This window comes from Parasteatoda tepidariorum, chromosome 1 (genome assembly GCF_982258835.1).
Source record: "Parasteatoda tepidariorum strain Cologne lab strain chromosome 1, Ptep-v5.0, whole genome shotgun sequence".
In the NCBI taxonomy this organism is placed as follows: domain Eukaryota; kingdom Metazoa; phylum Arthropoda; class Arachnida; order Araneae; family Theridiidae; genus Parasteatoda; species Parasteatoda tepidariorum.
This window is the reverse complement of record NC_141755.1, coordinates 73,110,835-73,136,864: the sequence shown is the minus strand read 5'-3', so window position 1 is coordinate 73,136,864 and position 26,030 is coordinate 73,110,835. Positions and strand designations below refer to the sequence as shown.

The 26,030-nt window shown below is 30.2% G+C and overlaps 1 protein-coding gene across 4 annotated transcripts; it reads right to left on the bottom strand.

Moving 5' to 3' along the window:
- Positions 1 to 703: 703 nt before the first annotated feature.
- Positions 704 to 25,419, bottom strand: LOC107436697 (uncharacterized). 4 transcript variants are annotated; one of them, XM_043057003.3, is made up of 6 exons: positions 25,341 to 25,419; positions 20,352 to 20,418; positions 9,081 to 9,131; positions 5,809 to 5,985; positions 3,381 to 3,566; positions 704 to 2,270 (listed from the first exon to the last, which is right to left on the bottom strand). In XM_043057003.3, the coding sequence occupies exons 2-6, from the start codon at positions 20,407 to 20,409 to the stop codon at positions 1,009 to 1,011; spliced, it is 1,734 nt and encodes a 577-aa protein (XP_042912937.2). In that variant the 5' UTR covers positions 20,410 to 20,418; positions 25,341 to 25,419; the 3' UTR covers positions 704 to 1,008. The 4 variants fall into 4 exon arrangements, with proteins under 4 accessions (XP_042912937.2, XP_042912941.2, XP_021004222.3 ...); XM_043057007.3 differs by having other exon boundaries at positions 704 to 2,267; XM_021148563.4 differs by lacking the exon at positions 3,381 to 3,566.
- Positions 25,420 to 26,030: the final 611 nt, after the last annotated feature.

Here is a 26,030-nt window from a genome sequence, read left to right as displayed (position 1 = left end):
CGTTAACTGCTATACCTATTCATGCAATTTAAAAATCGTACATCATGATTTATATTAAATCTGCAAACCTTTACTGTTATTTAAAAGCTAGAAAAATAAACAGTGAACCGGAGACTTTATTTTATAAATCCAGATGAGAAATTTTCATTTTAGCGTTATTTGCATGGCAGGCTTAATTAAAGGTATATTGAAAGTTTTGAACCATATTATCAAACACTTGAAAGAAGGCATTTCAACATAGGAACTCAATAGGTGGAAATGAAAGAATCTTGGGGAGGTTAAGGCGTACAATGGGCTGTAACGAAAATGAAGAATATATGTCTCAAATAATGTTTTTAAAGGACTTTCCTTAACTTAGACTTTTAAGAAATGTTTTACATGCTACTGATACAAATTTTCAAACTTTGATCTAGTTTTCTGCTTTCCGTTTCCATTGATACCGCCAAAATTGTTTTTATAAGATTGTAGGTAATCCCATTTTATATTTCTTTAATTTTTGTAATCAATTATTAGAGTAGATTAATTTTTCACCCTTATTGTGTATAGTTTTTGTGACTTCATTTTTAAAATGATTCTATTCCCTTAAAATAGCTAGAGAACAATTCGTCTTGTAATTATTTAAAAATTCAGAAAAATATCAAAAACCGAAACTGTTCCATTGAGTATTTCTGATCTAGAGTTACGTAAATGATAAAAAACTAAATCATTTAAAATAATTTATTAACAAAAATACACTAAAACTTTATTCGTGAAAAGTCATGAATCTATACTTCTGAAAATATGATTTTATTGGTTTCAGCACCATGTTCATATGATATTAAATTTGCAGTATATGAGCTTTCCATTTTATAGAATTGTTCTTTTAAATTTAAACACCATATTGTTCTGCCTGAAGTTCTACCATGGAAGATAAGCTATGCGTTGAGTAATATTTCAGCCCCGTTTTTTTTTTTTGTTGTTTCCATTAACAAAATCACAATTTTTTCCGAGTCCATGAGTCGGCGAAATTTAATCGATTGTAATTGTCGTTTCAGTACCTTTAGAAAAAGTGGTTGGTGACACCTCGGCTTTCGCTGATGAACTCTCCATTTCTGAAATTGAGGACAGATGCAGTTCCAAATCTTCAGTTTTATCGTTTTTAGTGATGGTAGCACCCGGCAGCATCGTAGATTTTTGATCTTCTAATTTATCACTATTAGATTTAAACAGAGAAGCTATAATAGTTGGTGTAACAGAAAGATCTGTTTTATCCGCTACTGGTGTTGTAATTTTATCTTTAACTTCAACGACTACTGTTACAGTTTCAACTGATTCCGTTTTTAAAGAATCTTTTGCCACATAAAGGGCGATTTTTTCAGTTGAATCAGAATTTGAAGTTAATTCGGTATTTACTAATTTTTCATCAATAACTGTTGAATGCGAAATGGTTTCTTCCTGAATCTTTGGGGTGGTTAACGTATCACTGGAAGTTTCTTTACTGTACAGAAGTTTTTGTGGTTGCTGAGTTTGGTTTTCTTTTTGTTCAGTTGAGCTTTCTTGTTCCGTTTGAGTATTTTGTTCCTTCATTTCAGTTACGCTTTTTAGTGCTTCCGATTCAGTTTCGCTTTTTTGTTCTTTCGATTCAGTTTCGCTTTTTTGATCTTTCGATTCAGTTTCGCTTCCCTGCTGGTTTGTGTCATCAAATTTTAAGCTTTTACCGTAATCAGATGACAGATTTCCCGACTCCAAATTATTACTGGGTTCTTCCGGTTCGACATCAACATTTTCAACGGCTACTGGTATTTCAGGTTGGGAGCTGACTTCGGTCGAAAGTTCGGATTTAACCGATTCTTCCTCATCGGAATCTATTTTTGGTGTGAAAACTTCATGATGAGTAACAGATTGTTCAGTGGTGTCAGCTTCATCAACTTTTAACTCATCATTTTTGACTGAAATCGTTTCTTCCGCTGGTTTTTCTTCAATATCTGAAGTACCTGACTCGATTGGGGTTATATTTTTTTCCGAAATATTTTCCTCTGAAGACTTTTCAGATGACTCTTCATTCACAGTTCCATCGATGCTTACTGCCTCTGGATTAAGTTGTAACAATTCTGGTGCTTTTGTTTCAATTTCGAATATTTCTATGACTGTTGTGTCTATATTTTGAGCTTCGGTTGTGTCTTCAACATATGATACACCAGGAACTATAACTGAACTAGGAACTAATGTTACATCAACTTCTTTGTCTTTTAAATAAGGATTACTTCCATCAAATGGATTTTTTGGTTCTGCTACAAAAAAAGGAATAAATATACTGTTACAAACAAATAAAGCAAATAATTCATACAGGGTGTTCATAAAGCATCACGTTAATTAAATTCACCTGATCGTAAGAAAATTGTAACTCAAAAAGACAACATTTTATTTAAATGTTGGGCCAGTTTTTAACAGTACACGACACCGATCATGGCAGTGAAACTATAAACACCATGCAACATGATAAAATAGCTGAAAATTTAACGATGAATGAAAATTTTTAATAGAGTTTGGAACACAAATAAGATCTTACTAGCTATTCCTACATTTATCCAAAATTCGGTCTTTTGAAACCTTTATATAACTAACGCCTCTCTATCGCTTTCAAAGAATAAAGAATCGGATAAAATAAGACGTGGACAAAAAACTGTCGTTAAAGTAATTTCAAGATAAAATGGTTTTTAAGGGAACAAAATTTCGTGTAAACGAAATATAGTAAACACTGATTTCAGATTTCTAATATTTGTCCATTCTTTATTTTGATTAAGCAACGTTTTTTTTCTTCCATTGCGTCGAAGTGAGATTTCGTCGACGCGAAACATCCCAAAGTTTCGAAAGATATTTTTTTCCCTCCATACTGGTTAAGCTACTGTATCAGGCAGGGTTGTTTCAGACAGTTTGTAAAAAATCTACGCCTAATTTTCTGAAAGTTTGGTCTTGATTTTGCGGAAAATCGCAAAAACTGTTCCAGTAGTCTGATCTAGCTTGAAATTGTAAAATGTCTACTCATGGTTTTGAAATTAAGATCCTGAAAAAAACACAAACAATGTGTCTTCTAATGAGTTTTAAAATTATACATTAAAGACGTCTGTTGACTGTTTTTTTAAAAGAAAAGTTTTGTGAATTGTCCGTTTTCGCGATAAAATATTTTGTGAATTGTCCATTTTAACTATAAATATCTTGCGCAGGGTCTATTTTTACTATAAAATATTTTGTGAGGTCTCTGTTTAACAATAAAATATTTTGCAAAAGATCCGTTATAACGATATATTCTGTGCGTACGATAAATTCCGTCAAACGATAAAAAATAAATAAAAAAAATTCTAAAGTAACTTTTGCCTTAGTAACAAAAATGTGCCCCTTACCAGTGCAGTTGGTATAGCGAGGACAACATTCGCCTGGTACATATTCTGGTGCACAATCCACTCGGAAGAAGCAATCTATAAAGGCGCAGGCTATTGAACTACCCTGGCAATGGCAAGTGTAGCATGGATTTTGGGAATCTCGAATTTCGTCACCGTCCCGGTACATTCTTCCATTGTGCTCACAGCCTAAAATAACGGAAGATGTAATTAGTGTTTGAATTGAATTTTTGTCATCATTAACTAAATATTTTAGTTTTTATAAGTTCCTTTGATCTAATATTGTATCGATAGGGTATTTTGCGAAAGGGCAAACTGATGAAACTTTTTCACCCAGTACACAAACTTAGTTTTCAGATTAGTTTCGTGATAAACGGACCAGGCCCGTCGAGGCAAATCCCCCCCCCCCGAAATTCTGGGATTTAAACTTTTTAGTCTTTCTTTGAGCCTCTCAGTAAAAAGAAAAACAAAAACTGTCGAATCAAACCTTTTCCCAGTACACCACATTCGCTAGTGAATCATCTTTCCTTCGGTTAGACTCATCCCCCGAAATCAATTGTTTTGCAGAAATCAATTGTTTTTGTCATATTAATTTATGCAATTTCCGACATATTTTGTCATATTAATTTATGCAATTAATTATGCAGATTTCATTGACATCGAAAACCTCATGGGAGAAATGGTAGTATGGGCATCAAAGTGGAATCTGCTTGAACCCCTTAGTACCGTGTTTCCCAAAGTGTGGTACGCGTACCCTGAGGGGTACAGGAACAGTTTAGCGGGGGTACGTGTTCTTATGCGAAATATCTTGCAACAAACGAAAATTTCACAAAAATTTATTTAAAAACAAAGCTAGCCATGAAAATTTAAGATTACGTATTTTTCTATTGGCTATTTTTTGCCGAGTTAACAGTTAATAATTAGGGGTATCAACAGCCAATTGTGATTTTTATCTTTTGGGAAATTTTTTTTCAGTAAAAAATACATTCATTTTGTTTTAATGGTACACAGCGTTACGAAAAATTTAGAAAGGGTACACAAAAGTAATAAGTTTGGGAAACACTGCCTTAGTAGACCAGATTCGGCACTTTCAGCAATGGAAGAATGTGACAGTATCTTTTTCCCAAACATTTATTGCTTGTTACCAATATTGGCTACGTTGCTAATCACCACAGCAACTGCAGAAAGAACTTTGTCTACTCTTAAACGTGTAAAATCAGCAACAAGAAGTGCTACTAAAGAAGAAAAACTTACAGGGCTAACTTTATTAAGCATATTTCGGGATATTCCGGTTTGTCCTACAAAAGTAATCGAAAAATTTTCTTCAAATCCCCGTCGCATGTCTTTGTAAACTTTGTTTACAAATTGATTATAATTATAATGTACAGTGAGACCTGTTTCTGTGCGGTCCTTTTTTATGCGATTCTGTTTTTGTGCGATTGGTTTTATGCGATTTTATTTTTGTGCGATTTTTTTTGTGCGAATTATTTTTATGCGGTATATGAATCTTAACGGCGTTAGCACCAGTTTAATGTTTCCTATCAATGTGCATATGCATGTTGTGGACGAACTCTGATTACGTGGTCTCCTTGAGAACGATGTATCTGAACTTCGCGATGCTCTAAAAATCGTTTGCTGTGTTAAAATACTTAGTATTTTAAAATTAAACCGTTATTTTTATTTTGTAAATTCTCGTCTGAGTGCGTGTATCTCAAATACTATACACTTCGTATTCAGAGTTTTATACACGATTCATTAGATTAAGGATTCATTTTATAGTGAGATTAAAGGTAAAAAAATTAATTACTTTTGTTTCTATTTATATGTAGTTTTTATGATTTTTAATTTATTTTATCTGATCACTGACTTTATGGTACCAAAAAACAAATCATTGAAATCCTATCTTCAAGCGATTTTCAACCAATTCATTCCAAGAAGATGCGCGTTTTGGATTACGACGAGTAGCAGCTAACTATTTAATGTATAATTTGAAAACTTCTACATGTATATGTACAATGGAGAATTAAATATTTTTAAAATTTCTTTAGGTCTAATTTAATTATTTAATTTTATTGAAAGCATTCTCTTATCTATTTCATAAATCATTGATGTATTTTCTGAGTCCGACTTTTTTTATGCGGTCCCTATCAACCGCATAAAAAGAGTTTTTGGTGGTATATGGTACAAACTTGTTTATTACATGTCAGAATTTATAAAATTTTCGAATTTTTTTTTGTGCGATTTCTTTTATGCGGTCCCTATCCACCGCACAAAAAAAGGTTTTACTGTATATATATTTGCGAGCTGAATGTTTGCCATGACTGCTTCAAATAAAGAATTTCTAATGCACTTCTTTTTTTTTTATTTTACTTTTTTTTAAAAATTTTTTGATTTTTTTGTTAATGAAAAACGATAAACATAGTTTTCTTACCGCAAACGTAGTCAGGACAGCAATGTCCTGTTCTTCTAACAGCTCGACATCCAGGTTTTACTTCGCACTCTTTCAGAACACATGCAAAGCCAGGCGGTCTGCACTTGCAAGCCTCACATGGGTCATCCGTTGGAATTGGATCGCCATTGGAATACACTGTGTTGTCCACTACGCAAGCTGCATTATGAAAATAAAACACATTAGCATCAATGTTTTTGAATGCAGAAACAAGATAATAAAAGTCATAAATTTGATGCAACACTACATATTACACAATTAAATAAAACAACATGGCAATAACAGTTTTAGTAATAAAAATTACTAAAAATAAGCTTTTAAATTAAATATAAAGTAATAATAATAAATTACTATCTTTATTTTACTAAATATGAAGTAAACTTAATAAAACGAGTTTTAAAGTGTTTAGAAAAATCAAATACTCAGTTCCTTGCAAAACAATTTTTCACTTACAGGATAAAATAATGTTTTATACTTACAGAGAACGTAACTTAAAATTTAAGGAACCTGGGTTTTAAAAATTAAAAGCCCTTGGTATATGTTAGAATGCGATTTTTTTTTTTTTAATATTTCAAATTTAGAAGTTCAAGTAAAAATTAATATTCTTTTCTTTTCATTTGCATTTGATAATTACAAAAAAAAAAAAAGCATTTATAAAGAAAAATAAGAACATTTTAGGTTTTTAAAAATTCTTCACGGCTAATTGGCAAAGAAAAAAAAAGCTGTGTGATACGATATGTAAGGTCAATCAAATTCAAGTATTAGGTTGAGCTGAATTTCTTGCACATTGAAAGTATGTTAAAGAAAATGCATTAGAAATTGTAAGTTACTGAGAATTAAAAATCTAATTTCCATATAAAATGTGAGGGGTACGCATCTGTCTAAGAAAAGCATATTTGATTTTGCTTATAAGGTAAAATGTCAATTATAGTGAATAAAAATCCACGACAAAAAAAATTACTGCTTTATAATAATAAATATACTGCTAATATAGATTTATTATTATTTAATGATTAAAATAGATTTGTTAAAAAAATATTTTTTAAATATGTATCTATGTTTTAAATATGTAACTATCTTAGTACCAAGTGTGTATACATAAAATTTTTTATTCATATTAAAAAAATGGTAAGAAAAATGTGCGAAATTAAAAATTAATAAACTATCCTTTCGACAAAAAAGCGACTTTTTAAAAATTTTTCTTGCTATCTTTCCTATTATAGTTTAAGAATTCGATAAATACTTGCTTAATTTTAAAGAATTGTTTGTCTGACAGTTATTAAAACTAATGCATTGAAAATATGTAACATCGGGAAATTGCACCAAATGCAATAACGTCATTTCAAAGGCACATAGATACCTAAATGTTGGGTTCAGAATACCCATAAACCTATTATATTTCATGCACATGTGTTTAAAATATCACGAACAATTAGTGAATAAATAATTTTCCATTGGGGCTACTCATACCAGTAATGATTTAATTTAAAAGAACAAAACTAACCTACTAATCTCGTAAAAAAAAAGAATGGCTAGACTGATTTATTCGATTCTAAAAACCGCTTCCAGGGAAATATGCGATTGTTGTGCATTGTTTGATTTCCATATGTCTGAAGATGCATTTTGAGTTATGTAAAGTTTTTCTTTTCTCGCAGCTTCATGTAAACGGGAGAGGGGGAGTGCGTTGTCTGCTAACGAAAACGCAGACACGAGTCACGGTTCTGTAAGATCGAATTAAACTTAATGATCTAAAGTGTGGGATATTCTGAATGCGACAGTGTTATTCACGTGGATTTCGTAATAACGTTTTAGTTTTACAAATCTCGAAGTATTATTTTACAGACATTGCCAGCCAAACTGATTCTCATACATTGTTAATTAGGTTAAAAAAAAAAAAATTCGGATCTTAAAAAATTTCAACTCTTTAAAGTATATGAATATATGACAAAATATAATCAAAAATAAAATATAAATTTTAACTTTAAAAAAAAAAGTGAGATGGTTCGTTGTACGTGATAAATTTTGCCACTCAAAGCAGTATTTTGAATCTGAAAGCAATGTTTAGAATGTTTAAAAGTTGGAATGTTGCTAGTTTGGAATGCTTAAAAATGGTCTATATGCAAGATTGTTTAAATATTTTCTAGGTTTTCGTTCGTTTAAAAAATCTCTTTGAAAATCCAAAATTACTCTTCCTTTTTTTTTTTTTAAATTGTCAGACACTTTAAAATTACGAACATTATTTCTAGAATAATTAAAGAAACAAAATTCATAAATTAAAAAATAAATAAAACTAAACTTCAGAAAGTACACAAATAATAAAAAAAAAATTTCTAGAGGAATTTTTTTTCCGTTCAATGTCGTAATAAGAGATTTTCGAGAGTTCAAGTATGCTTAGATACCGAAATTTACCTTAGATGAAGAAATTGAGACGTCCTATAATCTACAGCAGGGGTTTCCAACTTACATGAGGCCGGGGGCCGCAATTAAAAACACCAGTCAAATGGCGGGGCGCAACTTTATCAAAATTTTATATAGGACTCTTATGCTTGAAAGAATATTAAATATTACTGTCAGATTTTTATCAAGTTGTACAAAACAAACGTATCGAATTACAAATTTAAATTAGAAATATATTTTTAAGTAGCATACACGATTATTTTTGTATTTGAATAAATATTTTCTTGGATGCAAAACCTGAGAAATAAATTTTTTTGCGCCATTGGTATGTTAAATTTTACAGAAACGAAGAAATTAGGTTTTTTTTCAACGAAAGAAAAGTATTTTAAATCCATATAGTTTTTTTACAAAAATTGTCCCCAAAAAATCACAAATATTATTTTAGTTCGAGGGCCACAAAAAAGGCTTCGCGGGTCGGATGCGGCCCGGAGGCCGCCAGTTGGAAACCACTGATCTGCAGTTCTGGGTTCGAATCCCGGGCAAGGCATGGATGTTTCTTTCCCTCTATCTGTGTTCTATGTCCTTTCTCCTTTGTGTGTGAATGTGACCCGCCCTATAAACGGGTTGTGGTAGTGTGACGTGGGCGACGCTGTTCCACCGCCGTGGCTTCGCCACAGGTGCCCACTGGGTAACGAAAAGAGAATTAGCAGTTCTGGCACTTTCTGTGGCCAATGGACAATAGCTCCAAGTGCCCGCCATTAAAAAAATAAATAAATAAATAAATAAATAAATAATTCAAATAAGGTTGTTTAATGAGACATTTTTATTGCAGACATAAAATGTGCATTAGAACTTACCTGTTTCATTTGCAATGTAGAAAGCTGCTCTTTTTTGAAGACGCAATGGCCCTAAAAGAATTAAGAAGTTAGGTTTAAATCTATGCATAATAATGCGAATCAATTTATTTAGAATTTTTATAAATGGATGGTTAGAACGGAATTATTTCCGTTGATGTTCATAATTCAAAAATATTGTGCTGATACGTCTTCAAATCTTACTTTATTTACTAAAATAGAAAAATTATTAACCCGAGAAGAAGTGAATTCGCGTAATCACTTAAGTGATTACGCCTAACCATGTGATTTAAATCAGATTTAAATGGATACCTAAAAGTGACGTCACGCGTCTGTGTCGAACCTGATTGGCTTCTGAATCGACAAACACTACGATTTACGTACAACGAAATCACTTGCAGGCATCCAATTGAATATTATACAAAATTAAATTGCTTTGTAGTTTAAAAAAATACACATTTTAGTTTGGTATGTACTATTTGTTCATCCGTTCATCGTAAAGAGTGAAAAAAAGAAAATAATCAATAAATCAGAAGAGTGATAAACACTATGACACAAACATAAAAATGAAAGACCCATACTGACCTACATTTTTTTCGGCACTTATCCCTTTCGGAGAGCCGTAAGAAACGTTTTTTCACAACATCGATATTGTAAAACTGCCCATTATTGATGCATTTTTAATCGGTACCAATTATATTAATTGTACCTATATTAGTATATTACCAGCTATTAGCAAAATTAAAGAAGCATCTCTGGAGTCATTAATAGTTGGGAGGTTTTTTTTGAGCATCTCTTAAATTAACTGATATTTTTCCTTTTAGGAATTGATTAATTTTCCTTTTTAGGGAATAGCGTATTTATTATTTTTTTTAATTTCAATTACCAGCTATTACCAAAATTGATAAGACAGCAAAGGCTTCAATAATAATCTGACGATTTTTTGGTATCCCTAAGCGAATAAGTACCTTTTCTTCAATAAATTTGCTTTTTTAGAACTATTGGAACTATTCACTCAAATTTCTAAATAAAGTTATTCTTTGAAATGATATAAAAATTTCTATACCTTACAGTTCATTCTTTATTCATCTATTATAATATAAAATAATAAAAAATATTCATAATTATTCTTTGCATGGAATTTCATAATCGCGAACCAAATTTTTTTGATTCATTTGAAAAGTTCTCGCGACATGGAGAAGTACGTAAAAAGTAAAATTAAGCAGATCAATCTTTGAACCACTCTAATGAGCAAACTATTTGGATTATAATTTCCGGATAACGAGTGCCCCCTATATTTTTTTTAAAAAAAGGGAATCCAAATCCATCAAAAAATGGTATGTTTGTTCAGGAAAAGTACGTTTTTGTGTCTGCTTTCATAACTTAAAATAGTGTCAGTACTGACTTATTAGCATATTTGAGACCACCTCCTGAAACCATTAAGATTGAGTTCTCGTACTTGAAGATCCGATCATTAAATCAAAGTTTATTCAAGATTATTTATTTATTTATTTTTTTTTTTGTGCATTGTAGATTACTGTAAATCTTGTCAATAATACCGTGAAAGTTATGTAGGATACATATTACTTTGATTTTTTTTATAACAAACACATTAAGTTAAATTAGAGAGAGAGAGAGAGAGTTTTTAGAATTCAATCTTCTGAGGAAAAAATGAATTATTCATATAAAATATTAGGGTATGAAGGATTTAACTTGAATTCTTTTATAGAACAATTAATTTTTCAAAATTCCATTTACATTTTGAAAAAGAAATGTTACAAATTATTAGGAAGAAAAATATAGTAAATTAAGACCAACGCATTTCATGAATATACCCTGATCTACTTAGAACTTCATATTGTAAGCCAACCTTATTTTAGTATACAAGCCAAGAACCTCAAACAAGTTCAATAACCTCGATGTGGAAATAATTCCTATCGCTGACCCCAGGTTCAGCTGTGTACCTTCAAGGACAGGGTGATGACCTTTGTAGATTATGCCACTTTCACTTTTGCCACATACCTGGGACTCCCAGGAGATAACAACATTCTAAACTTTCGATTATCTTTGAGACGAGACGAGCATAAAATTTGCCCGATTACCTAATACCTGAGTTGCTGGAGCTTCAAAATAGGAACACTAAAAGAAAACGCGATAAATCAGCACGTGTGACCTAGGACCTTAACCTTCTTGACTAAACCGCGAAACGGTTGAATTGTTGCTGTTGAGGTTGAAATTGCATAATTTGGTCTGGTCGCTGCATTAGTTTCTCAGAAAATAGTTTAGGGCTCTTAATTGTTTTTAGAGTAAATTGTTCTTAAAGTTGAGTTGTTTAGTTTTTCACTGAATCTCTACGCTTTTGGTACATGTGTGAAGATATAACACTCAAAAGTTTGGGAATATGCTGATTTAGTCCAACTCTTTTAGCAATAAAGAGTTCAGATGTTTTCTTTTCATTTATTGCAAACAGCATCTTATAATCTTTCTGAAAGGAATGAGGCGTTTTCTGCAATTGGGTGCATTGAAACTCGAGAAAACGTGAAATGATTATGCCTAACCATGTGATTTAAATTGGATTAAATTAGATACCAGTAAGCGACGTCACACGTGTGTGTCGAACTTGATTGGCTTCTGAATTGACAAGTGCCACGATTTGCTTACTATGACGTCACTTGCAGGTATCTAATTCTGATATCTGCAAAAGGAAAAGTAGAATTCAAGTAGCCTGAATAATTTTAGATATGATAATCATACTTTTATGTACTGTGTGCCCGCAGCGAGCGAAATAAAATGGTGAACACCCTAAGTAACTTTTGCTCTAATGATAGGATTTTCGCACACTAGCACTAAATTTTAAGGTTGGAGGTCCGAACCTTAAATGTGCTAATTATTTAAAACATATTATTACAATGATTAAGAAATTTAGACAGCAGGTGCAAAGGAGCAGTTTTAACCTTCAATCCAACAAATCATTAAAAAGTTCTTAATTTGTCTGAAAAAGTGTGAAAAACGATTTTTTTTTTCTCCATAGAAATATCATTGCGCATTATAGAAATTTAAACTGCAGACGCTTTTTCTTGTTAAATATTTAAAATATAACATTAGTCAATTTTGCTAAATTTCATCTCTATTTGATCAAAAACGAGTGTCACTGAGGGATTATTGCGCATTCTTTAATAATTACTTATCCTTGATTCATAATGTTATGTAAATTAAAAAAAAACTCAGTTGGTATGAGGGGTTACATCAAGGAATTAATAATTTGCTTGTTTATTTTGAATCCGCTTGTGAAACCGCTTGTTTATTTTGTTTATTATTGCGCTTTTGAAACGAATTTTTATAAACAAAAAGAATAAAAGTCAACCGTATTTGATTTTTTAAAAAAAGAATTTCATACTGAAATGCAATTTCTTGGGAGAATTGCTTCATTGTGGTAAAGGTTGTCTAATGTATGTTTGATGCTGTCTATAGCATCATTTTTACTTCAAGTTGAACATATAATTTTTATTAATTAATAATTTTTTTTTTAAATTCTATTCGAGCGAGTGTTCAGGTAGTATAGAATAAAACGCAGCAGAATTATCATTACGATAAACTTTTCTTTGTCAAGAAAATGTTAAGGCCGAACAAGACGGATTAAATTAATTAATTGGGAATTTCATGCTTTATTGCAATTAATTCCAATCTTAACGCGCCGCCAAGCACGTTCATTCGACGAAAGTAAATACTTATTAAAATCACGTCAAACATTTTTGTCTATTTTGTTTTTATTCTCATTCAATAATATGCTTAAATAAATAAATGCCACATGATTAGAAGCTTTCGAATAAAAACTGCGTTGCATCGTCAGTGATGCGTTTGTTCTTTTTTATTCCAGAGCATTATTGAAATAATAATTCTAATTGTTTTTTTTTCTTCTACCTTGCAATTATCCTTCAAATCCAGAGAATTGCGTTAGTGGTTGGGTGACATCATTTCTAAGAACAAAGCATTAACAGTAGTTATGACTGTTATTACAGTCACTGCAACCGTGGTAGGCATAATAAGGGTCACGTGACTGTCTAAAAAGCTATTATAATAATTTGTTTTTTGAAATAGTTCTTTTTTAAGCAAAAGATTTTCTTGTTTAAGAGTTCTCATTGGTGTAGAATCTTTTTAAAAGAGTCTTCACACAATTCAACAAAGTAATGAAAATACCTGAGTATAAAATTTTTGTAACACTACTCATGAATACGCTGACTACATTTGTTTTGTTAAATTTCTTCGTTATTTTGTTATTTTTTTTGTCGTCAGCTTTAATTTAAAGCAAACGCTCAATTAAAACCGAAAAACCTCGTTTGCGTAATCTGGCTTGTTGTGACAGCGTACATAGGTTGGGGTGATAGTAATTAACAACAACTACTATTAAATCGTTAGCAATAATAATTGTGCTTAAATGACATTGTTGTAAGCTTTTTGTAAACAATTATTGTGTTACTGATGATCCTTGAACTGTAGTCATACTCTTGTCTGCCCCTCTTTCGGCTGCTCTTAACAATGCGCAATCTCTCTTATCATAGGGAATAATACGCCATGTTTTCTATACAGCACAAACTTTCCCATTTTGGTAGGAGGAATTGTGTGCCACTTTATTTAAATATGGCTACCACCAGAAGAAATCTTTGGTGCACCCACAAAATTCTTAGCTTATGAAAAATTGTTTAATTTTAAGATATTTGCCATTTCATTGGAATTCTGAAGCAAAATTATGAAAATTTAAAAAAAATGCATTGGAAAAATAAAACGAAATAAATAAGTTTTAACATTGAAGTTTGTAATAATTATCTTGCTCATTCAAGTAGACACTCTAGTACTGATTTTGGCACAACTCCCAAAAAGGCAGACAGCGAAAGTACTGTACTATATCCCCCTCCCCTTAAGCGCAATTTTACAATTTTTGCTAACTTTCCCTTGTATTAAAATAAATTTTGGTTACATAATTTAAAATTTGGACCATGAACAAAAAAACTTAACCGGAAGTTAACATGATTATTAGCAATTACTGCATCTTCAGTACTTATTAAAAAATGTTCCTGAATAGTCGTTAATCTTACGCCAACCTTTGAAAAATCGAAGAAAATACTTCCATTAGCAATATTAATTTCGCAAATAAAATGTTCTTAGGTGGAAGGATTTTTTCAGTGTATCATTAAATTCATAACTAGAAATTATTTATTAATTTTATGGAGTTTAATCGCACATGATTTGGAATTATCTGTACTACATGAAACAAATATAGATTAGGTTATGAAACAGATATTTAGAATGAAACCACTATGGTTCGACAAGGTCGTGGGTCCCGTGTTTATCTGGAAGACACACATACATTGAAGAAGGCTACAGCAATTTTAAAAACTACAATTCGATCTCTGAGGGTTGGAGAGCACCTGCGAGAAGGAGTGAAGCTCTCTAATGTAAAAAAAGGCTTGCATATTTTAAATCGAAGTGTTTAAGCCAGAGGCTGAATTGTATACTACTTTACCATTTTTATTCAATTAATTACCTCATTATTTCTTAATGACATTCAATTACTTACACTATTTTGCTTTGGAACGTATTCCAGTTGCTATTAGTGAGAGAGTGATTGATTATTGACAAATTTACAGAAGGGAGGTAAGTGAATTAACATCAGCTTAGAAAACTTTATGTAAAAAATTATTAAATTCATGTTTTCATTAAAAAATAATGGAGATGTCTAAGCTTAGAGGTTGAATTGTATCCTTGAATAGAATAAATCAATTAATTGTTCCCATTTCGTGGTTGTGAATGGCAACTAGCTGTGCACATTATTTCTATTGGAAGATACGTACTCTCATCTCCATTGAAAAGTATTCCTATTGGTTGCTATCTAACTGATTGAACATTGATGGATTACCAGTTGTCAAATAAAAGAAGTGACGTCAGCTTAGGCAGCACTATAGTAATATCTTTGTTTAACAACAGAAAATAAAATTCAACTAATGCTAAAAAGTTATTTTATAAAATTAATAAAATAATTTTTTTCGTGCTTTTATTTGCAGTTTGATATAAATTGTTTAAAAGCTACTTGACATTAAACACGTTACTTGATAAAATTCGATAAATTCAAGTAAATTTCCACATCCACATTGTTCTCTAGCACTACAAAACATGGTAGCTGAATTTGTACTGAAAGATACGCCATTCTTTTGAATTAACCACTCTGATTTATCACATATTATGTTTAAGTTTTGTTAGTGAAGGTTCTTCAAGTTTTTCTTCATCGTGAAGGTATAACTTGAAAATAAAGTATTAGTCTTCTTTCGAGAAAAATTGGAACATACTCTCAATTTAGCTTTCTGGACTTTAGCTTTTGAAGAACATTTCAGTTAACACACTTTGTGACACTGTTTGTTTTATCTGTCCCTTTTCTTGTGTTTTGTCTAAAGGATAGTTTGCAGCATTTGCAATTGGAGTTGCAATATACAATTCTATATTCCTCACCGCGCTTTTTCTTATTATAATGGTGATGGAAGATATTTCATCTTTTTTAGTGTTCACAAAAGAACGATATTTGTATTTTCCCACCTGTTGTTTAGTTACATAATTATGAAGAACCATTAAAAAAACATCTGCTGCTCCGATTTTTTGGTGAAATTGTGTCACGTTTGTCAATTAATTTCTTATTGCACGCCTGTAATACGTCATTCTTACTATACAGAAATGAATAAAAAAACACTCCTTATCCGTGATTTACTTTTCCAACTGCTAATAATCCATGCAATCATTAGTTTGTTTCAGAATTTATCTTTGATAAAATACTGATATTTTATTTTTAATTTTCGAGAACAAAAATTAGGATTTACACATACTTCCGAAATAGAAGAGGAGAAGAAGAAGGAAGAGAAAAGAAGGAAGAATAGTCCATTTCTGAATTTATCTCTGAAAAATACTGATTTTTATTTTATTTTTTTATTCTTTATTTTTGAGAACAGAAATTAACTTTATACGCATACTTCAGTAATAGAAGAAGAGAAGAAGAATGGAGAGAAAGATGGTAGAAAAAGAAGGGAGAGAGAGAGAAGGAAGATGAAAAAAAAAAAAAAAAAAAAAAGAAAGGAAAAGGATTACGCATACTTCAGAAATAGAAGAGAAGAAGAATGGAGAGAAAGAAGGGAGAGAAAGATGGTAGAAAAAGAAGGGAGAGAGAGAAGGAAGATAAAAAAAAAAAAAAAAAAAAAAAAAGAAGAAGGAAGAGAAAGATGGAAGAATAGTCCATTTCTGAATTTATCTCTCAAAAATACTGATTTTTATTTTATTTTTTTATTTTTTATTTTTGAGAACAGAAATTAACTTTATACGCATACTTCAGTAATAGAAGAAGAGAAGAAGAATGGAGAGAAAGAAGGGAGAGAAAGATGGTAGAAAAAGAAGGGAGAGAGAGAAGGAAGATAAAAAAAAAAAAGGAAGAATAGTTTTTTTCTGAATTTATCTGTGAAAAAATACCACATTTTTCATTTTCGAGAACAAAAATCTAGGATTACGCATACTTCAGAAATAGAAGAAGAGAAGAAGGAAGCGGAGAAAAAGGAAGAGGAGAAGAAGGAAAAGGAGAAGAATGAAGAGAAAAAAGAGAAAGGAAGAAGAGAGAGAAATGAAGAAGAGAGAAAGAAGGAAGCGAAAGAAGGAAGCGAAAGAAGGGAGAATAGTTTATTTCTACATTTATCTGAGAAAAAGAAAAGAAAAAAAAGAAAAACGGATTTTTTTCATTTTTGAGGACAGAAATTAAGGATTAACGCATACTTCAGAAATAAAAGGAAGAGAATAAGAAGGAAGAAAAAGAAGGTAACGGAAGAAGCGCAAGAAAGAAGGGAGTAAAAGTGTCAGATATCATTGTCTATCAATCTGAACTCTATTGAAGAAAAACAGATTTATCTAACTAGGGCGTATTAGAGTCCCCGAGTCAAACGTACTTTAAATATAGAGTCCCTGTATCTAATGTAGTTAGAATGTTTCAACAAGCAGCGTCAAACTTTTCAAAAAGAGAGAGATAGCAGAGTCGGTTGCACAACTAGGCAAAGACTCTTACACCGTTTTAAAAGAAGTGTTAATCACATTAAAGTTGCGTAAATTATTGATGAACTAATTCAGCTTCTTAAGTATAGAAAGAGAAATTTATTTTTAGTTCGTTAATAAATTTTTCACCCTAAAATAAATTCTAGACAAAAGAATTAACGCCTTACTAAAAAACTAACTCCTAATTTGGCTTATTATAACTTAATAACGTGGTATTGGCAAGTGACATTGGAAACAACGACAACAAATGTTTGAATTGGTGAAACCTCAATTCATTATTTATTTAATTTATATAATTAAATCACCCCTATTGGAAAAAAATCGTAAAACCAGTATCAAAAACCAGTGAAAATGATACCAGAACCAGTATGACCATACTGGTTCTGGTATAAAGTAACAATAAAGTGGAATATGTTTCATATCAAAATGAAATAGTGTGCATATTTTGATGGTCATTAACAACGAAAATATAGTTTAGCCTCTTGCTTATACCTCTCTTTATTAGACGATTATGTTTTAATACTGTTTTTTAATAGAATGGGGTCTTCAAGGTTACGGGTTTTCCGGCGCTTTTCCTCCCTCCGTTATCAGTGGTATCAGTAACTCTTGCTTTTTCTATTCCCACTTCTTATTAAAACTTACTATCGAGGCCGAAGAAGCAAGATTTTCCCTAACTATGGTAACATAGAGGGGAAAAGTATGGAGCATGAGAAAATCGCCTTACCTTGAAACACCTAGTCTATTTACAAAGAGTATATAGTTCGTGGTTAACGAGCGAAGTGGTTACAAAGAATATAAAGCCTATATATTCTTTGGTGGTTATGGGCCGTGATTCGGCAGCAACTGTAAAACCTGTTTCGGGGTTGGCAAATGGTATCGAGCAAGGGTGATAAGCCCCATGTATGTTCTGAAAACCGATTCTTCAATATTCTCAGAAAGTTCAAATTTTATTCTTAATTTACTATTGTTCTTTAAGGATGTTTATACTGTTCTTTGTTTTTGTTGCCATTTTTTACGGAGAATAATAGCACACAAGGAAGTGCGTTCTCAAACGATTCAAACATACAGAGTGATTGACTTCGCTAGTTTATTATAATTTTTTTTTTTTTTTACAGTTTAAATCTCTCGACAATGAATACAAAACCTTGTGAATAGAAAATTTGTTCCTTCTTTTTCTCTATTCGAAAATTAATTTAAAAAAATTTTTTTAAGCGATGTAGTTTTTCCTTCTCATTATATTTATTCCCTGAAAAAGATTTTCCCATAAAATCGAAAATGCTGCAATGTTTTATTTATTTTATTTATTTAGTTTTTTTATTATTATTATTTTAAGAGTTTATATTTGTATATATTTGTATGTGTTTGAACTCCACAAACCAGAGTACCCTACAAATTATTTACTATGTTTTAAGATCGATTTCGACCTGTACAATAGGGTGCACCACGAAAAGAATTGTTTTTAAAATTTAAGTAGATTAAAAATCCCTCATCGTGGTCACGTATTTTTGTCGGGTTAATAAATACTTATGTCTCCAGTAAAGGGCTTATAGTTTCATTTGTTTTGTGTATCAGAAACATAAATTTTAAAGTTTTTTTTTAAAGCATAAATGTAAATCCACTCTAGATTAAATTTTTTTTTGTTTAATCAAGTTCAAAAGAACATAGAATGACAGTAACAATACAGAGTGCAGAATAACAATAGAAAATATACACGATCTGTGACTTTTAATCAAAATTATGCACCTCTTTTATATTAGAAATATTATTGCCATACAGTGCGGGAATTTTGATAATTTTTTTTCCGTGCAAAAGAGTAAGTTATTTGATCGAGCTACACTTTTTCCAATAATATCTTAATGGCTCGGGATATATCAACGTAGTAGATTTAGAGCCGAAAAAAACCCACAAAAGTCACGTAACATCATATAACCCTAAAAATTATTTATCTGCCTAAACTAAAATAAACTCAGTGGCGCGACAGCCCATAGACGGCCTACTGTGTTCATCTCAGTTTTCTTGACCTTGGGCTCTGGGGTGCAGGAACAGATGTTCCGGTCAGGTGATCAGCCGAACATGGAACCCCCAGTGTTTAGTTCCCAAGCATGCTTGGTACTCATTTATCGACCCACTGAAGGGATGAAAGGCTGAGTCAACGCTGCCCGTTCCGAATATCGAACCCAGGACCTGCGGCATGGGAGCGCGAAGAGCTACCACTTTGCAACCTGGCGTCCATTTATTTGTCACTTTCGATAATAGTTTCGCGGTAACTCTCATCACGTATAAAGAGTATAATTTTACTCAAAACAATCACCATTAGTATTTATAAGCATTATCATGAACCTTCATAACAATCATTAATACGCTTTATAACATAACAATTATCATTATCGCTTGTAACAATTATCATTATCGCATTTAACTCATTTCAAGCACCATTATTCTTTATAAGTATTATTATTTACCCTCATAACAGTCAGAAGTATGCCTCATAACATAACTTTTACCATTATCACTTGTAGAAAATATCATGTGAATAATTTCAATCACCATTGTTATTTACTAGAATTATTATTAACCCTCATAACAATCAGAAGTACGCCTCGTAACATAACAATTATCATTATCAATAGTACAAAATATCACTTGAATCGCTTCAATCACCATTATTATTTATAAGAATTATCATTAACCCTCATAACAATTATCACTTCAGCTAAATGCATATAATGATTATCACTCATAACAGATATCAAAATTCCTCATAAAATTAATATTATCAGTCATTATGTTTATCACTACATTTCATAAAAATTATTATTATCACGCATAATAGTTATCATTATTCGACATCATCACAACTCATATCAGTAATCATCATTGTTCAAAACAACAACAAAAAAAACTATAATTATCACTCATTACAAATATGACAGTTACCATTTATCTTTATAAAAATCATAACTAACAGTCATACTAATCACCACTATCACTTATAATACCACAGCATACGATGATTATTGATGGCCGTAAGCATTTGTAAGCAGTTAACTAGGAAATAATCGAAAAATCATATAAAAACAACTATTATATAAATGAAATAAAATTTTAATGAACGAATTTGAAAACGAACGAGATGAATTTTCCCCGTTGCACGTAACATGATATAACTTAATATTATAATTACAGAAAAACTTTACTTACCGCAGTAACTGTATTGCAGTATTGTTAGAAAAAGTAGTACAGACACCAGACTATTCATTTTTGTTCTCTGAAAAATTAAAAATATATCTTCTGAAATTTTATTTCATTTATTAGTTTGCTTTTTGTTATCAATGAAGGATAATATTAAATAATTTATCATTATTAAAATAAATATTATATATAGCTACTAACGCAAATACCGGGATAACGGAAAAATATTTTGCCACGTACCGGATTTGTGATATTTAAAGAACAAAAAATTTGACATACCGTAATTTTTACAGTAATATTTATCATAAAATCACTTCTAAATAAATCTTAATGTAAAAATTATGGTATGAAATTTTACGGTAAAAGTGAATTTCATGGTAAAAATGAATTTTACGGTGAAAATGAATTTTACGGTAAAAATATATTTTTCGATAAAATGGATTTTACGGATAATACATTCAGGGTACCAATATTTTTTTTACCACGGTTTTATCCGGAATTTTTTGCAGTGTACAGATAATATAATTTAAATTTATAAAGCTTATATTAAATGAAAATTATATTCTTGACAATAATTAATGGCTATCCAGCCAAATCATGGATTTCCAATATTTTTTGGGGAACTGTCTTATAACTTCGAATTATCATTACGCATTTTAATTTTCTTATAATTTTCTATCCTTTAATAATAATAATATTTCACTTAATTCTCTTATCAATAAATATATTAATGGAAGCTTTTTCTCCATCATAGCAGAGTCAGCAATTCGATTAAAAAGTTTCTCCTAACTAATTTATTATTTTGATTTCGATTCATTGTTATATTCAGAAAAATATTTTTTAAATAATTTATTAGAATAATTTATGCTTTCAAAAAAATTTTGGTGGTTCAGTTTTTGGTCTTCTGGTTATATATCTCACACTCACACGAATAATCTTATGGCAAAGAAATTCTTCAAAGTGTATTCTGAAACTAAGAAACTTTTGTCACACTTTTGTAGCATCTAACCGTGCTTGAAATTCTATAGCATTTATAATAACTTAATTTGACAATTCTTCTGTAATAATTTTGCAACATCTATTCAAGCATAATATATTGAAATTGAAATAAAAACTTAATCCGATCATTCCTCATTTTGTAACAATTTTGTGGCCTCTGTGCGTAAAGTAATGTGACTATTCTTTGTTTTGTAATAATTTTTTAGCATCTATTTGTGTGCAAAATATTGGTGCGATAGTCTAGTTTTATCATCATCAACTGCTGTATTCATGTGACGGTGCTTACTTGTAGCCAGAATGTGTTTCTAAAACTAAGTCTCAGAAGCATCGATGTAAAAGTTATGTGAATGTTTTTAGGAAGTAAAAATATGTCTGGAACTTGTCAGGCATTTTATGTAGAGTTTTGTTTGTAGAATAAAAATATATTTTGATATATTGCGAATCCATGATATGGCAAAATCACGCAGAACTTGCCATGGTTAGCCCGATGGCAAAGAGACTGTTACAGAAAGTAATTAATAATTAGGAGGTGAGAATCAGATCATGTATTCGAAAGTTACTGAGAAAATTAAGTATTTGAAAAATCTTTATTTTGTTATACAAATAAGTTGTGCTACCCTTTAATATTGATAAAGTAAAATATATTTTCAATTGTATATAATATGAATGTGCTTCATAATAAAAATGAACTATCATATAAATATTACATGAAACTGCTTCATAATAAAAATTAACAATGATATAAATATTGAATGAACATTTTTCATAATAGAAATTGAAGATCATCTAAATATTATATGATGAATATATATATATATATATATATATATATATATATATATATATATATATATATATATTATATATTTAAAATACGAGGACTATATATACTGTCGACTTTAGGACATTCTACAACGAGCCGTTCGAGTGGGATAAGGGAAAAGCGAAATGGAACTTTCTGATTGGTTAAACGTTAGCCCATTGCTTTAAATTTTAATTTTAACTATAAACGATTAAATTTTTAACACAATTTAAAGATAACATCAGTGATAATTTCTAGCTTATTGATCAAAAAATAGTTTATTGCACGTATTTAAATATTTAATTATTTCATATTCGCTATGTCAGTTAAATTTAAGGTTCCTCTATCTCTAATTCAGGAGCTCTAGATAAATTCAAGGAACATCATTGAGTGGTAGCACGCATGGTCTACGGCACCAATGATGCTTAATTAATTTTGGTAATAAATGCATATTGAAATTAAAGAAATAAACTATGCACTAAAAAGCAAAAGTAATGAAGTAAAGATATTTATTTCTCTAGAAGAACCATAAGAAATCGTCATACTATAATTGACGACAATGTAATTAATATTGATAATATGTTGATTGATATAAATAAAAAACTTATGTACTAAAAAACAAAACTAATGGAGAAAAGATACTTATTTATTTTAGGGAGCTGTAAAAAATTACCATATTATTATTGAAATTAATGCTTTATTATTATTGATAATATGTATTAATTAAAAGAAAAATAAGCATTGTGCTGAAAAAAAGGCAAAGTTAAAGGAGAAAAGGTTAATAAGAAATATGTTTAGGAAAATAGTTGAAAATTGCCACTCACGGATGACGCTTAATTATTGCGTACTACTGACTGTAATATGTACTACTGGTATTATAGTAATTGGTGCAGTTTTGATAAGAATTCTACAACGGGTTTTCCGTAGTTTCAGAAATAATGTTTGAGTGGTACAAAAGATAGTGTATTAATATTTTAATGAGTTGGAATTAAAAGAAAATTTTTTCCACCACCACTTATGAATATTTTAAATAGTAAATTACGTGTCAGATATTGAAATGATCTTGCTCCAAAATCCTTATCAAGTTCTAATAAGAACTATACGTATTTTTTGAAAAAAAAATTATGTTTTAGTTGATTGACAAATGTATTTTTCACAAAACTCAAATGTTGCAGGGTTATGCAATAAGTACAAAATATACAAATAGGTATAAATTATAGATAGGTATAAATTATTATATTGATATATTTAGGGATTATTAAAACACCGATATTAAGCATTTTTAATACCAATACTTAAGTAATAAATATTTTATGACCTCCCGAAAGGGATATGTACCGGAGAAAATTGCGTGATAGTGGTAAATTTTGGCTATCGCGCGAGCAATAGCATAATGCTAAGTGATGCAAAATACATTTTATCTTTATTTATTTATTTTTGGGATGAACTACGAAAAATTAGCTTTTCTTACTTCAATTACGTAAGCCACTGAATAAAGCAACAAATAATATTAAATAAAAAAGTGAAATTATTTTAGTTCCATTAAATGAGAAACTTAGTGGAAGAACCAGGTAAGTGCCATTTTCAGAGCGAAAAAGTTGTATCCGAACTCCGTTTTATTACCAAACTGGTATATAAAAATAATTTCCCCTAAAAATTTCACTTACCTGGTTCTTCAATCAAGCTCTTTAATTGTGTTGGGATATGCTTTTCAGTTTTAAGCTGGATTTCGTAGTGTTTTTCAGCCCTGATTTATTGATTCTTTACTTATTTTTTAATCACCTCGTGCGAAGAACGGGTATTCAGATAGTTATTGAATAAAATGATGTGCTAACTTTGAATTAAATAAATTATAATCATTAGCAAATAGTGTTAAATTATTTTTATTATTTTTAATACGATAGAAATATTTATTTTTATGATTTTATTATTTATTTATAAATTATTTAAATTTTATTGACCATTTTTATGAAATTTGTTTTCGAATTGAGCATTTTAAAACTATACGCCCTGCCAACCAGGCTACCCTGGCCATGGAGAAACGTTTATTGGGAGGGATTGAAGAGCTATTTTTGTTAAATTTTTAAATAAACTTTAAACGGGACAAAAGTAATACACGGGAAAAAGCTTCAGTTTCTAGAAATATTGAGATTTACAGCATAAAAACAAAGAAATTAAAAAAAAAAAAAAAAAAAAAAAAAAAAAAAAAAAAAAAAAAAAAAAGCACACGCGCTCAGAACTCGAAACTCAGAAAGAAAACGCGCTCAGAAAGAAAACTCAAATGCCTAAATGAGACTATGAAAAGAATTTAAAGAATTCTTAACTGAGAAAGAAAACTGGCACAATACCAAAAACTAAAGACCAAAAATGAAAGGAAAATACTAACATTTTAAAAAATAACCCCAGAAGAAAAAAAATGTAAAAAATAATAGATTTTCTAGGAAATTAAAAAAAAAACAAGTAATAATAGTTATAATGTACTAAACGGACATTTTAACGGACGGTAAAGACGAAAACGTTAATATGAAAACAAAGCCATGAAATTTCAAAAGAAGAATAAAAATCCAGAAAAGAATAAAAATCCAAAAGTGCAAAAATGGTAGATTTGGTACGTAAAAAAATGTATACTTATGAAAAAAAAAAAACTCATGAACAAAAATGTCCCAACTAGAAAGCAAAAGTTCTAAAAAGAAAAGAAAATGGAAAATGTTTCAATAGATTTTCTCCCAAAAAAAGAAAAGAAGGAAAATTTAAAAACGCAAAAAATTTTAACTATACCAAATAAAGGACAGAAATATGAAAGAAAAATTCAAGTATAGAATAAAAAAAGATTCATTCCAAAAAAAAAAAAAAAAAAAAAAAAAGGAAATCCTTGGAATGCCCAAAATTTCAAACGTTCGAAAAATGTCCAGAAAAGAATAAAACTCAAAAAATACCCCGAAAGAAAAAAAAAGTCAAAAAATGCCATTGTCATCAATTGCCTGCATTAGAATAATTTACATAAATGTTCCTTTAAAATGCTAATTAACTTTTGCATAAATGCTACACTAATTTTTTAAGATCTCGAAAAATACAAATTTTTAATATTCATTCAAAATATTCATAATAACTCTAAATCAAATAAAAAGTAAACACATAAAAAATGCTTCCAAAAGTTCGATTCGAATACATAAAATAAAATTTTTCAAGACACTCACCTTTGAGGGGGTGCAACGACTCGGCCGACAGGGATGGTGCAAATGTGATTCCGGCCGGTTGATATCTCAGAAAATCTTCATCGGAAATTATGGCTTTCTTCTTATAAAGGCTTCACTTGGTTGGAGAACCAGTCCTACCCCCTCTCCGACTTTCACCCCCTCATTTTAACAACCATCTTCCAAGGTTAGGTTCTTAATTTTCCCTCTCTACCTCTTGAACCTTCCAATCGAAGAAAATTTTCGTCGTTTTCATTTTTTCGCTGTATTACAATTCCTTTTATTAAATGTTTTTATGGAGGAATACTTACATCTGGAATTGTAGGAAAAGGGTTTAATAGTATGTCACGTGTCGACCTTCAAAATGGAAGCGAAGGATTGCATAGTTTTTATTGATAGGAAGTTAAGCCTCATTGTATTTCTTTCGGTTAAAAGATAGACATTTAGTTTTCAATTTAACTGACATGCATACGATTTTTATGTCTTGTATTTCGATAGAATCAATTGGTGATGTATATAAAATGCAATAAAATGTTAAAATAAAATATTAAATAATAGAAATTATGTTTTAAAAACATGTATACATAAAGGAAACAAAAGTCTGGAAAAATTACCGTACTGTATTGTAATGACATTTCTGGTAAAAAATAAATAAAATAAACATAATTTTGCTTAATGAAACCAGAATATAAC